The 14,279-nt window shown below is 34.6% G+C and overlaps 1 protein-coding gene across 1 annotated transcript; it reads left to right on the forward strand.

Moving 5' to 3' along the window:
* Positions 1 to 3,885: 3,885 nt before the first annotated feature.
* Positions 3,886 to 6,720, forward strand: LOC125185404 (putative calcium-transporting ATPase 13, plasma membrane-type). Its single transcript, XM_048081930.1, has one exon. It carries the CDS (start codon positions 3,886 to 3,888, stop codon positions 6,718 to 6,720), a length of 2,835 nt encoding a protein of 944 aa, XP_047937887.1.
* Positions 6,721 to 14,279: the final 7,559 nt, after the last annotated feature.

Below are 14,279 nucleotides of genomic sequence, written 5' to 3' on the forward strand. Positions count from 1 at the left end.
GTTTCATCTCGTCGAATCATCCCGTAGGCTTGTTCAACGGAGGGAAGTGGATCCAATTTGAGTATTTCCCTCTTTGTCGTTTCGTACTTGTTGTCGATTGCAGTCAAGAGTTGAAATACTCTCTGTTCTTGTATTAATTGATCGTGGATTTCGACATCCTCGGGATACTTCATCGGATTTGTTCTCCTCTGGTCTATTGCTATCCAGATTTCTTGAAGGGTGCTCCAAATATCCTCTAATGAATTGTTTCCCTGCCTCAGGTTACTCGCTTTCAGGTGGAGGTCGTACATCTGGATCTTGTCGCCCCCACTGGTGTAGGTGACGGCTAGTGCATCCCACACATGTTTGGCTGTCGGTTGTTGGGAAACTCGGCTAACTAGCCGATGCTCAAGGCTGTTCACCAGCCATGTGAACACACAATGGTCTGCCTGCTGCCATTGTGGGTATGTTGGATCAGTTTGTGGTGGAGGGGGTGGAACTCCGGTAATGTGAGAGGCCATCCCCCGACCTACGATTTCTTTCTTGATGAGAACAGCCCATAAGGGGTAATTTTCTCCATTCAGTTTGGTGGAGATCTGGAGGGGTTGGTTATCAATCCGGTAAGGTTTTTGTGGTGGTTCTGGAGGGTTATTATGAGCAAAACCATTGCGCATAAATTCAGCAAACTGCCGGAAAAAATCTTCCGGCATAGATGGGTTGGTGTTATTTAAGATTTGGTTGTTTTCTGACATCCTGGCAACTTGCGCAGGTTTATGGTGGGTTCAAAACAAAGGTAATAAAAGAACAGGAAAGAAACGGGAAGGGCCGAGAAAGGTATCAAGGACGATGATGATACCTTATCTGAGTCCTAACCCGCTCTGATACCATGTTAAATGGATCAGTCGGCATATTTGAGAAGAAGAGAGTATTGGAAAGCTATTGATTGTATTGTATGTATTGTATTTGATAATGAAATAGTACCCAACATCCATGTATTTATAGGGATGTTGGGGACTCTTGAGATACTACAATAAATGTATTCTTGGAACAAGACAATTATTGGAACAAGGCATGATTAATTATCTAATCTTGGGACTTAACTCTTCATCAATATTTCTTCTTTTCCCAACAAAAGGGAGTAATATATTTATATCAAAAGATAACAATTGACAAATTATTCAGTTCCATTTCGGCCCGTCCCAATAAGAATCACATTTTACCATAAATAGTAAGTAGGTCCCACATTCCACCAACTCATTTATTTCACATTTTATTATAAAACGATATAAAAAGTTTGGTCCCACATTCCACTAACTTTTTTAACCAACTTTTCGTTACATTTCTTAAAACTCGTGCCCAGTGAATGTGTGACTCTTAAACGTCCCGAAGGGAGTATTTAGCCAAAACATTAAGAGTACAAATTTAGAAAAAAAAAATAAAAACTATTCATTAATATGAATTAAAATTGTGATAAAGGAATAAGTGTATAAATCGAGATAAAGAAAGAAAAATAGTCATAAACCACAAATAGAGTAAAAGAACTCGATCTCATGTCTTAAATTGAGAATAAAAAAAAATTAAAATTAAGATAAAGAAAGAGAAATGGAACATAAAAAGATAAATGAACCAAAACTTGAGAGTGGAAGAACTTGATCACAAGCCTACCAAGTGAAAATGTCGTTGCTCTACCACCTGATCTCTTACGATTTTAGTGAATTATGCCTCAATACTAGTATTAACTAGTAAAAGTTTTGGGTCCCTGGATACGCCACTGGGCCCGCATGCAACTCTTTGTTGGCTTGGAGTTGTATCGTTGTGACGAGCCTACATCAAGCCAAAATTACAGACGTCTCGTCTCAAAAAGGGGCTAGCTGGGGGTAAATTAGTGAAAGACTATATTTTATAATATATAACTATTGCAACTTTCATCGTGACTTCAATGTGGGACAAATGGTTGTTTTATAAATAAATTTTCAACTCCAAATTTATTTTTGATTTCAATGTGAGGTATTTAGTTTTATACTTGAATAGAGTTTTTTTACTACTCTAAACTTAGTCTAGTCGTAAATGTTTCTTTCAAATTCATAGAGGTTATGGGTGCAAACCCTCTAAACTCAATTTTGTGTTTTTAATTTGACTTTTATAATCTTTTCTCATTTTAGATTCTTATTTTTTATTTATGATTTTTTTTTATCTAATACAGTACTCCACTAGCATGTTTATTTTTGTACTAATGTGAGTTTAATTTAAATAATGTTTTATTTACTACCTCTGTCCCTTAAAAATAGGGCACTTTTATTTACCATCTGTTGCATATAGATAGCTCATTACCATTTATAGAAAATTCTCCCTAACTCATTACCCATATATAAAAATTTATTTACAACTTATACCACTAGGGTCCATCTTTAAGCATTAATTATAATGTGGGTCTCACTATCAACTAATACTATTTAAAATACTCTTCCTTCTCTCTTACTTAACAACTATTCATTATAATTTCCATGTTGTCCCAAACCTCCATACTTTTGTGGGACAAAGGGAGTATGATTTAATGTAAATTTAATTTGAACATTATTTTAAATTTTTTGTAAAATTAATTTGCATATAGATATTTTATTTTTAATGAATCGTATATATTAATTTAATTTTTTAAATTAAAATTTTATAATTAAGTTTTATAATAAATAAATTAGAATATAAAATGAATAGAAATTAAATAATGGAACCCATGAATAATAAGAGAAATAGAGTATTGAAGATGCTATCTCATAGATAAAAAAGTAAGAGAGATGAAAATGTAGAGAGAATAAAGTATAAAGTGAATAAAGTAGAGAGAATAAAGTAAGAGGGAGTAAAGTATGAAAGAGAAAAAAGTTCTACCTCCGTCCCTGAAAATTTGATACAATTTACTATTTTGGTCCGTCCCTGAAAATTTGATACACTTCACTTTTACCATTTTTGGTAGTAGACCCCATATTCCACTAACTCATTCCTACTCACATTTTATTATATAACTAATACTTTAAAAGTAGGACTCACATCCCACCAACTTTTTCAACTCACCTTCCATTACATTTCTTAAAACCCGTGTCGGGTCAAAGTGTAGCAAATTTTGGAGGACGGAGGTAGTACCATATATGGAAATGACTCAACTATGAAGAAACTTTCCAAAATGAAAAAATGACTTAACAATAAAAAAAACGGAGGGAGTAGTTAAAATATAAAGTAAAAAGTAGTATGAGATCTAAAAGTGACGGTAAGAATGTACAAGAGACAAGTAGTAAATGACCTAAGAATATCAATATATAAATACCAATTGAAAATAACATAAGAAGTAATCCTTATTACTGGTTTCTAAATCTCTATCCATAATAAGGGAAAATAAATGTTGATATAGTGGTAAAGTGTTTGAGTTCAAATACTCGCAGTCTCAAGATAGATATCATATTTTCTTTTTTATTTATCCTATAAAATATATTCCTTTCGTCTCATTGAAGATGACCTATTTTCCTTTTTGGTTTGAAAACGTTTTATTTCTACCGAAATGAGGGAGTATTTTTATTCAAAAGTTCTATTTTATATTAAATATACTGTATAAAATTATACATCATTCATTTCCTATAAATAGAAATTTGAAAATAGCACGAGTTTAATTGTGAAAATTAATAAAATAAAAAGGATAAAGTAAGAAAAAAAAAGATAAAATTAATTATTAATAGATTATGAAGTCCATCTCCTAAAGCAAAAAAAATTTTATTTTGGGAAATAAATGGATTACTTAGTACACTTATAAAATCGACGTGTCAGAGATTTAGCCACTATACCACATTGAATGGTCATATCTATAAATGTAGGTTGATATTATGAACTCAATCAAAAGCAACACCCTCTCAATTGATCACCATGCAGCTGGCAAACTCACCCTGCAAATCACCGCCAATCATCGGCGCTGGTGTAGCCGGCCACCAACCTAAATTCTCCGGCGTCAGTCCATCAACCCTCAACCACCTCGTCAAAGACAAAAACCTCCACCAACTCTCACTACTCGACGGAGCTCGCGGCATCGCCGCATCGCTCAAAACAGACTCCAACGTCGGAATCACCGGCGACGAAGAAGACCTCGCCGCCAGAAAACAAGCCTTCGGCACAAACACCTATCCATCTCCTCCCACTAAGACCTTCCTCCATTTCATACTCAAAACTTTCAAAGATCGGGAAATCCTCTTCCTACTAGCCTTTGCGGTTTTCTCTCTAGCCTGGTACAAAGACGGCATCACATTCATTGTTGTCATCCTCTCCATCGCCTTCTCTGCTTTCAGTAACTTCAAACTGTGCAGACTTTTGGACAAGCCAAGCAGCAACATATCAGCAGAAGTTGTTAGAAACGGAAGAAGGCAAGATGTCTCAATCTACGAGGTCGTCGTCGGCGACATTGTATGCTTGAAGATCGGAGATCAAGTCCCTGCAGACGGCCTCTTCTTGGACGGGCACAGCCTGCGACTGGATGAATCAAGCATGACTGGGGAGACTGGCCTTGTGGATGCCAACCCTTTTCTCCTCTCCGGCACTACGGTGGCTGACGGCTATGGAAAGATGGTGGTTACGAGTGTCGGGATGAACACTATGTGGGGGGAGACGATGAGCAAGATGAACCAGGATACAGACCAGGAGACGCCGCTACAGATCCGCCTCAGCAAGATCACTATCACCATAGAAAAGCTCGGTACAGCTGTGGCTTTTCTGGTTCATGTCGTGTTGCTCATTCGATACATAGCTGGAGCTGATAATGGGGTGAGGGGGTTTGATGGCCCAAGGACTAAACCAGATGATGTGATCAACTTTGTCGGAGGAGTTATTGAAGAAACTGTGTCCACTGCTGTGGTTGCTACACTTGAAGGTTTGAATCTGAAACAGACTCTCACACTCACTCATGCCTATTTTATGAAGAAGATGATGGCTGATCAGGCTATGGTGAGGAACCTCTCCGCTTGCGAAACCTTGGGTTATGCTACTGTCATCTGTACACACAAGACAGGTACACTAACTATGAATAAAATGAAGGTGACAAAGTTTTGGTTAGGGAAGCACTCCTTTGAAGGTGGACTTAACATGGCAAGGTGTGTATTGGAGCTGCTCCGTGAGGGGGCCGGCCTCAACACGACGGGTGGTGTGTACACGTCCCGGGAAGGGCTCGAGTTCTCTGGTAGCCCGACAGAGAAGGCGATCCTGTCATGGGCTGTGGCGGATCTGGGGATGGATATGGAAGAAGTTAAGAGTGGTTGTGAGATCCTTGAAGTGGAGGCATTCAAATCGGAGATGAAGAGGAGTGGTGTTTTGATGAAGAGAGATCATGAATTTCATGTGCATTGGAAAGGAGCTGCGGAGGTGATCCTTGCTATGTGCTCACACTACTATGATTTGGATGGTAACAAAAATGATATGAGTGATGAAGAGAGATTGCAATTTAATCATATTATTCAAGGCATGTCTGCTTCTAGCCTTAGGTGCATTGCATTTGCACATAAACAGCTCTCTAATTCCGAGTGCGATGAGGTGAAGAAAATTCAAGAAGATAACATGGTTCTACTAGGCTTAGTTGGGCTAAAAGATCCATACCGGCCTGATGTGAAGCAGGAAGTGGAAGATTGCCAGAATGCAGGTGTGGATGTGAAGATGATCACCGGCGACAACGTGTTCACAGCCAAGGCTGTAGCCACAGAGTGTGGCATACTCCGTCCAGGCCAAGATCAAGACGGATGTGTAGTTGAAGGAGTTGAGTTCCGCAGCTACGCAGAAGAGGAGCGGATGAAGAGAGTCGAGGCCATCCGTGTGATGGCCAGATCCTCCCCAATGGACAAGCTCCTAATGGTGCAGTGCTTGAAAAAGAGAGATCTTGTTGTGGCAGTCACAGGACACGGCACACACGATGCACAGGCGCTGAAAGAGGCCGACATAGGCCTGTCGATGGGGATCCAAAGCACAGAGGTGGCGAAGAAGAGCTCTGATATAGTGATCATGGACAACAACTTCACATCTGTGGTGACAGTGTTCAAATGGGAGAGGTGTGTTTACAACAACATACAGAAGTTCATTCAGTTTAAACTGACAGCTGATATTGCAGCACTGACCATCGAAAGTGTGGTGGCGGTCTCGTCTGGGAAGATGCCTCTGGCGGTGGTGCAGCTGTTGTGGGTGAATCTGATCATGAATACCCTCGGCCTCGGGGGGCTGGCTCTTGCCACGGAGAAGCTGACAAGGGATCAGCTAATGGAGAGACGGCCCGTGGGGCGACATGAGCCGTTGATCAGTAAAGTGATGTGGAGGAATCTGATGGCTCAGGCTGTGTACCAGATTGTGGTGTTGTTGGTGCTGCAGTTTAGAGGAGAGGGTCTGCTTGGGGTTAGTGAGGGGGTGAAAAATACCATGATCTTTAATACGTTTGTGTTGTGCCAGGTGTTTAATGTATTCAATGCAAGGAAGCTTGAGAAGAGGAATGTGTTTGAAGGGTTGCATAAGAACAAGTTGTTTGTGGGGATTGTTGGAGTGACACTGGTTCTTCAAGCTTTGATGGTGGAGTTGTTGAATAAGTTTGCCGATACAGAGAGGCTGAGTTTAGAAGAGTGGGGGATTTGTGTGGGAATTGGGGCACTTTCATGGCCTATTGCTTGGCTTGTGAAGCTTATACCGTTTCCCGATGAAACGGTTGGAGGAACGACCGACCCCACTGCCCGCCCATAAAACTCTACTACATTTCATATGATAATACTATTGTAAGGTTTTAACTACGTACCTTTATTTCTTGTTATGCATCTAGGATATAGGGCGTATGTTATATGCCTGGTCGTACTGGTCGAACCGAGTCCGATATATAGGTTTTTCTATCAATAGGGTCTTTTAAGAACCTATTGAGAAATAAACCTTTTATTGTACTCTAATAAATATTCATGATTGGCTATAATTACGCTATTGCTTTTCTCAAAACCCTATCTCCTTTTCCTTTCTCACTACACACCTCTCCCTCGAATCCAACTTCCAAGTATTACTGGTCAGGCTTTTCTCTTATTTTTATATTCAAGGGAAAGATACGTCCCTTTTTAATATTGGTTAGCATATAGCTAGTAATATCGTGTTGGCTTGTCTTTGTAGAGCGAGACAACAAAGAAAAAGTATAGCAAATCATGGTCAACTATATATATCCGGGTTATTTCATTCTTGTCGGTTCCTAGTACTTCATGCATTATTGTTAGTACTTTGTAAGTACAACTCAGGAAATTGTAATGGTTATTGTGATAATAAGAAATACTATCGTAATAAAGTCATCAATATGATAAAACTTGACACTAATGTGGGTTCACGTCGTATAGAAAGTTGGCAAGCCCTAGTATAATATACACTTTCAATACCCTCATTTTGCCACGATATATATATTTTGGGTTAAAGAATGTTACTTCCTTCGTTCCACAATAAGAGTCACATTTTGTCAATTTCGGTCGGTTTCACAATAAGAGTCACATTTCACTTTTACTATAAATGGTAAGTAGGTCTCACATTCCACTAACCTACTTCACTCACATTCTATTATAAACCAATATAAAAAAAGTGGATCTCATATTCTAGTGACTTTTCCGACCTACTATTCTTCACATTTCTTAAAATTCGTGCTCACACCATATGTGAGTCATATTATGGGATGACGGAGTGAGTATTTCATTGTATATGAAAAAATACTATTGTTTGACTGTCGACCGAAATTAAAATTAATTTTTCTCTTAGTCGCTCATTTCTTTTCTTCTACACAACTTAAGCATATTTTTGAGGTCTGATTCGGAACCGGAACTACACTTAAGAATCGATCTGGTACTATTAAGTTTATACTGAAGAGAGAGTTGGATTCTTTTTTTACTGCTTGCATGTGGGTTAATGGTGGTGAAATAAGAGAATTGGTGAATATTCGCCACTCCTATTTGTTAGCTAAAAAGGTCTTGCTACATGGAAAGAAAGCATGGTACAAAGAATAGAAGAATTACCTGGTGTGATGGATGATTCCTTTGGGAAGAAGGCTCAATTTCACTAGCCGATCCAGAACTCTCTCTCTCTCTCACTCGTTATTTTGTAGATAACCACCTACGGAGTGGACTCTCTCAATTTTGGGGTATTTTATGGTCCCAAATTTTAGAGGCTGGGATTTTTGGAGGCTGTTGATGGTCCCATATTTGGAGGCAGGTCCCAAATTTGGAGGCAGGTCCCAACTTCCCCCCCTCTATGATCTCCGTCTCCGATCATCTTTTTCGGGCATTCTAACGCTTGTTTTGTGAGTGTGAACGACAAAATCGGCCCAAGAGCTCCTCACTCGTTTCCATGTACTAATTTCTTATGCAATAAATGAATTATTTATCAAAATAAATAGTGATTAACCTAAATTATTCATATCATCTCATCATTCATAAGTACTTACTTGTTTTCGAAAATTCACTCTTTCGGTTTCAAATTTCAAGAAATTCCCTGGAACTATGAAAGCTAGTGCAAATCTACTTTCGATCAAAGACTAGGTATTATTGTAGTAGTCATTGTAAAATATTGCAAAGTAGTACTAGTAAGAGTCACAATTTTTTTTTTTCATCTCATAATAAGAGTCACACTTCATTTTTTCATTTCTATTATAAATGGTAAGTAGGTCACATATTCCACAAACTCTCTTCACTCACATTTTATTATGAAACCAATATAAAAAAAATTGAATCTAATATATTATTCAACTAACTTTTTCAATCCACTATTCTTTACATTTCTTAAAATCCGTGTCCACAATAAGAGTAACTCCTATTGTGAGACGAAGGAAATAGGGGTGCAATCAATTGCTAACTTTCTTAAGTTGCTAACTTGCTAACTCATCAATGCAGTGTATTAAAAATGTCAACACGATGATATTAAAATGTCAATACATAATTTTGTTGAACTTCAATATAATGTGTTGATATTATGAGTTGACATTTTGATGTCACCATATTGACATTTTTAATACACTGTATTGATGAGTTAGCAGAGTTAACAACTTAAATAGTTAGCAATATAACGCACCCCAGGAAGTATAATATAGATATACATAATTAATGTACATAAATAAAAAAACTAAAAACTATAATAAAATTTAATGAAATTAATATCAAATTTAGGACTCCCTATTTTATTCATTTGATAATCAATAATCATATCAGATAAATATTAGGACTCCCTATTTCCCGCTTAACTTTGGCACATTTCATGTCAGGTTATCCACTTGACTTAATTTGATTTCTTTTTATTTTGTCAATTACTTCATACTTATTATGTTAAATAGGTCACACACATCATAACACGATAATCTTATTCAACTAAGTAATTGCACTCTAAAAGAAATAAGTCAAGTCGGGTGGAATGCAGTGAGTACAATTTTAAAAATGTCATGTTAGCGCAATTATATCATAGATGATAACTTAATAGATTTAATCGCTCTACCATATAGTTGGGAATATTAGTATAAATAGTGGGTCAAGGCGATAGAATTTTTTCTTGGAGTTTGATTAAGTAAATGGGCTTAGTGGATTAATATTGAGCCCGTTATAATTATTTTTATCGGACAAAGAAACGACCAATTAATTTTGAGATATGTAAATATTTAAATAGTGAATCATGTCAAGCATAAGCTATTAATTATGCAATGATAAAATAATAAATCAATAAATTTGCCTTATATAAAATGTTAAGTTATGAATCAAAAAGATATGAAACAACAATAAAACGTAACTTAGTTGATAAGATATTTTTCTTAATCTAATAATCAATAGATTAGAGGGTTCTAGTCAACACCAGAATACTTTTTGAAAAACTTCGTACCGACAACTGTTTCCTCATTTTCAAGTAATTTCTTATGTGATAAATGAATTATTTATTAAAATAAATTATAATTTACCTAAATTAGTTTGATCAACTCATCTATCATTCATAAGGATTATTACTAAAAAAGTTATGTAGTGCGCGGTCTAATGTTAGTTTAACGAATAGTAGGCTAAAATATTTAAACAAAAACAACTAAATATTTTTGAAAATTCTATCTTGATTCTTTAACTATTTCTGTTTCAAGTTTCAAGATTTGAGAAACTCCCTGGAACTATTAAAGCCGTTGCAAAGCTACTTTCGATCAAAGACTAATTAGCGTTAACATTCTAAGTCATTAAAATATTGCAAAGCTACACTTAAAGTTTTACAATGAATTATTGCTATGGATGGGCAAAACACATTCTTTGGTCCTTATACTTTAGTCAAAATGTCAATTAGATTTTTGTACAATTTTTTCATTTTAATAGGTCCTTATACTTTTCACAATATTTTTATCAGGTCCTCGTATGATTTTTCGTTTTAGTAGGTCCTTATACTTTTATCATAACTTTCATTAGGTCTTTGTACAATCTTTTATTTTAGGGACTTTTTTACATTTATCTTGGATAATAATCTAAATTTAATTAAACTTAATGAACTTTTTAATATTCCATTATTTAACATAGCATAGTCTATAAAGATGATATCATCTTGTTATCCAATAATCTCAATAATTTGTAGACAATAATAAAAAGATTAACCGTGATGATTGATGATTAAATCGAAGTTTTTTTTTTAGAATAACTACCGAATTTTCAATTGATTATTTATATTTATATTGAAAGATACGTTTCCCTGAATATTTATAATCATAAGATAAGTTAAATAATAAAATTAAAAGGTTTATTAAATTTAAGTAATTAAATATAAATTATTATCTAAAATAAAAGTAAAAAAATATCTTAAAATAAAAAATTGTATAAGGACCTAATAAAATTTATAATCAAAGTATAAGGACCTATTAAAATGAAAAAAATGTACGAGGATGTGATGAAATTTATGAGAAAGTTATAAAGATCTATTAAAACGAAAAAATTGTACGAGGACCTAACGAACATTTTGATTAAAGTATAAGGACCTAAGAATGTGTTATGCCTCAGGATGTGATTCCCACAATCACTTGTACATACATTACAATTTACATCCTATATCAATTGAAAAACTAATAGACAGATTCTCATGTTTAATTAAGTTATTAAAATTTTCCATTTGTGTCGATCTTCACTTAACCCTCAAGTTTGCGTGTGCATGATTGAAGCTTTGCTTCTGCGCCAAGTTCTTTCATAATATCCAAACGGCAACATAATCAAGCTCTGTGCACACCGAAAATAACGACTACGAGTTTCTAATAAATGAAAAAAAAAGATTATATGTACTAAAAAAGACATTTCAAAAAATAAAATCAAGAGATATAATTAATTAGTTTTAATAACATATACAACCTATGTGCACACCGAAAATAACGACTACGAGTTAATAAAAAATACATACATTATGTGTACTAAAAAACAAAACATGACAAAAAATAAAATCAAAGAGATATAATTAATTAGTTTTAACAACATATACAAATACACAATTAAAAAAGTACAAAATTCAATATGGAGTGGATGAGAAGGTATCAACAATTAAGAAAATGAATGCAATAACACGGCAGAATCTCAATGCAATTTCTCAAAAGAGGCATCTTGATTATGATAATTATAAAATAATTATCAGTTAATAGCTTTGAAATTACATCCACTATATATTTAATACTTATTCAGTTCCCTTTTTCCCATTTTCTTTCTATTTTCTCCTTCTTCTGCCTTATCTTCTTATTTATTTCTAATTTATTGTAGGGTAGTGTATGGAAAATATCAACACATATCAAAGCAGATTCCATAATCACAAGAAAGGAATAAATCAAAAGTGCTCGTTGTTAAGACATCACTTTAATTGAAGTTTCCAAATTCTAATTTGAAATTTACACATATTTTTCATATATTCGGGCTGTATTTTCTTTTAATATTCCCTTTTTCATTTAGTATTTCTCCCCCGATTTATTCTCTATTTCAACTTTTAAGTTTGCAAGGGTTCCACGAAATAGATGCACCATTTCTTTTAATAGACCCATGTTTCCGCTCCGTTACATGACGCCGTCGTGCTCGGCGTCGTCGTCGCGGTCGTCTTCCTCCGGTAGAAACTCGAAGAAGTGGATAGATATTCCTGAAGGATCTTCTGAATCGGAGCAAAAGCGAGGGACGAGCGCACAGCAAGGAGAGGTTTTAGTTGGTGATTCCGTTCTCGGCGGCGAAGGAGAAGAAGACGCCGCCGCCGCCGCCTTCTTTGTTCTAGAATAAATTTGTTTTATACTCCCTCCGTCCCGGAGTATTAGACTCACTTCTTTTGGGCACATGATTTAAGGAAGTGATATTTAAATAGTTAAAGTGGAGAGAATAAAGTATGAGAGAGAGAAAAAGTAGGGGAGAGAAGAGAGAAAAAAGTAGGTGGAGAATAAAATAAGATAGATGCTTTTTGCTAAAAAAGAAAATGAGTCTAATATGTTGGGACATCCCAAAAAGGAAAGTTGCTCTAATACCTTGGGACGGAGGGAGTATTTGATTTTAAATGAATAAGTATTTACTAAAATAATTAGGGAGTAAAACATAATTAAAAATCTAGAATCTAATTTGGTCAAAATTGAGATTAAATTCGTTGACTGTTAGTTTTTTAACGGAATTGTTAACAGATGACCAATTGTGATCCGATTTGAAATGTGCAGGACCAAAAGATCAAAAAGATAAAGTTTAGGACCAAAATCATAAAATGGTCATATATTGAGGACCAATATTGGCTTTTACTCTTAAAACTAATATATACAAGTATGACCCACATTTCATAAACTTTTTTCCATCCATTTTTCTTAATATTTCTTAAAATTTGTGACGCCGAGAAATAAGACTCCTAAGGACGAACGGATCTATTAAACTACTTTCGGCCCACAAAATTTGTCTGCACAAAATGTACAGAAAACTATGAATGAAATATTTAAACTATATTCGTTTTGTGACCAAAATTATTCGTACATTTAATAAATACTCTTCTATTTCCTACTTATGTGATCACACGCCTTTACGCAATAATCTTATTTACATAGATAATTGTGCTCGAAAGAATTAGCTAATACGAGTACTAGTATTGTTTTATGAGTTTAGTTTTGTGAATGTGATTATTAATGGAAATTACTAGCGAGCCCGTTATTATTTTAATCGTATAAAGAAAAGAAGGATCAATTAAATTTGAGATATGTAAATATTTTAATAATAAAAGAATAAATTTGCGCTGAATAGACTGTTAATTAATAAATCAATAAATTTGTGCTGAATAAATTGTTAAATTATGAAAAAAATAGTACGATGTATTATACAATCAACTTAATTGATAAATTTCCTTATCCAATAGAATGGAGGATTCGAATCAACATCCGGATAAATGTACAACCATTATTAATTTATTTTTATTTTTTTAAACCGTAAAGGTCAATTTTAGTCCATAACAAATGAAATACTTATCAGAGTGGTCCTTTTTTTACGGTTCTGTCAAAAAACTAACGATCATGTCACTGTGCAATAAGCGTTGACCGTTAGTTTTTTAACGGAACCTTAAAAAAAAGGACTACTTCGTCGATATTTTCATTTGTTATGGACATGTTTTTCTAAAAGTGAATATTTTGGTCCAAATTCGTAATTTGGTCTTATGTTTAGGACCAAAATTGACTTTTACTCTTAAAAAAATCGCCCCTTGAGCTCCTCCCTCGTTTCCAAGTAATTTCTTATGCGATAAATGAATTATTTGTCAAAACTATTTTTTATCTCATCATTCATAATAAATGCATAGATTCCTATATACCGTCGTAACTGCCCAATTCCCTTGTCACAGCAGCCGACGGGTTGATGTTGGCATCGATCCATGTCATGTGTAAGTGTCGCCAATATGTTTCGAGATCTTGTTCTCCTTGTGTGATGTTCATTTCTTCCACTAGTCCGTTTACATTTATTAATTGTTTTACTTTTGTTACAAATGATTGGTTATAGTACTTTAATGTATGATTAAATATAATACTAATTTATTATTTAAGTCTCATTTTTTTTGTACACAATAAAATAAAATATGTATGGTTAGTTATAAATATTACTACTATTATCTATAGTTTCTCAAGCGTACCCTTAAATTTGGAAGTATATGCATTTTATGTTAATATATTAAAAACTCTTTCTAAACTAAAATAATTGCCTATTAATATATCTAATTAAGACTCTTCATTTTAAATAATGAAAAGTTTACAAGTAATTTTTATTGCACTCCCAATTTAAATTTTCTAGATCTGTTACTGACCAAAA

The sequence above is a fragment of the Salvia hispanica genome, chromosome 1 (assembly GCF_023119035.1).
Source record: "Salvia hispanica cultivar TCC Black 2014 chromosome 1, UniMelb_Shisp_WGS_1.0, whole genome shotgun sequence".
Lineage (NCBI taxonomy): Eukaryota > Viridiplantae > Streptophyta > Magnoliopsida > Lamiales > Lamiaceae > Salvia > Salvia hispanica.

Coding starts and splice junctions, on each gene's coding strand:
- LOC125185404 (XM_048081930.1), top strand. CDS start 3,886: ATGCAGCTGGCAAACTCACCCTGCAAATCACCGCCAATCATCGGCGCT.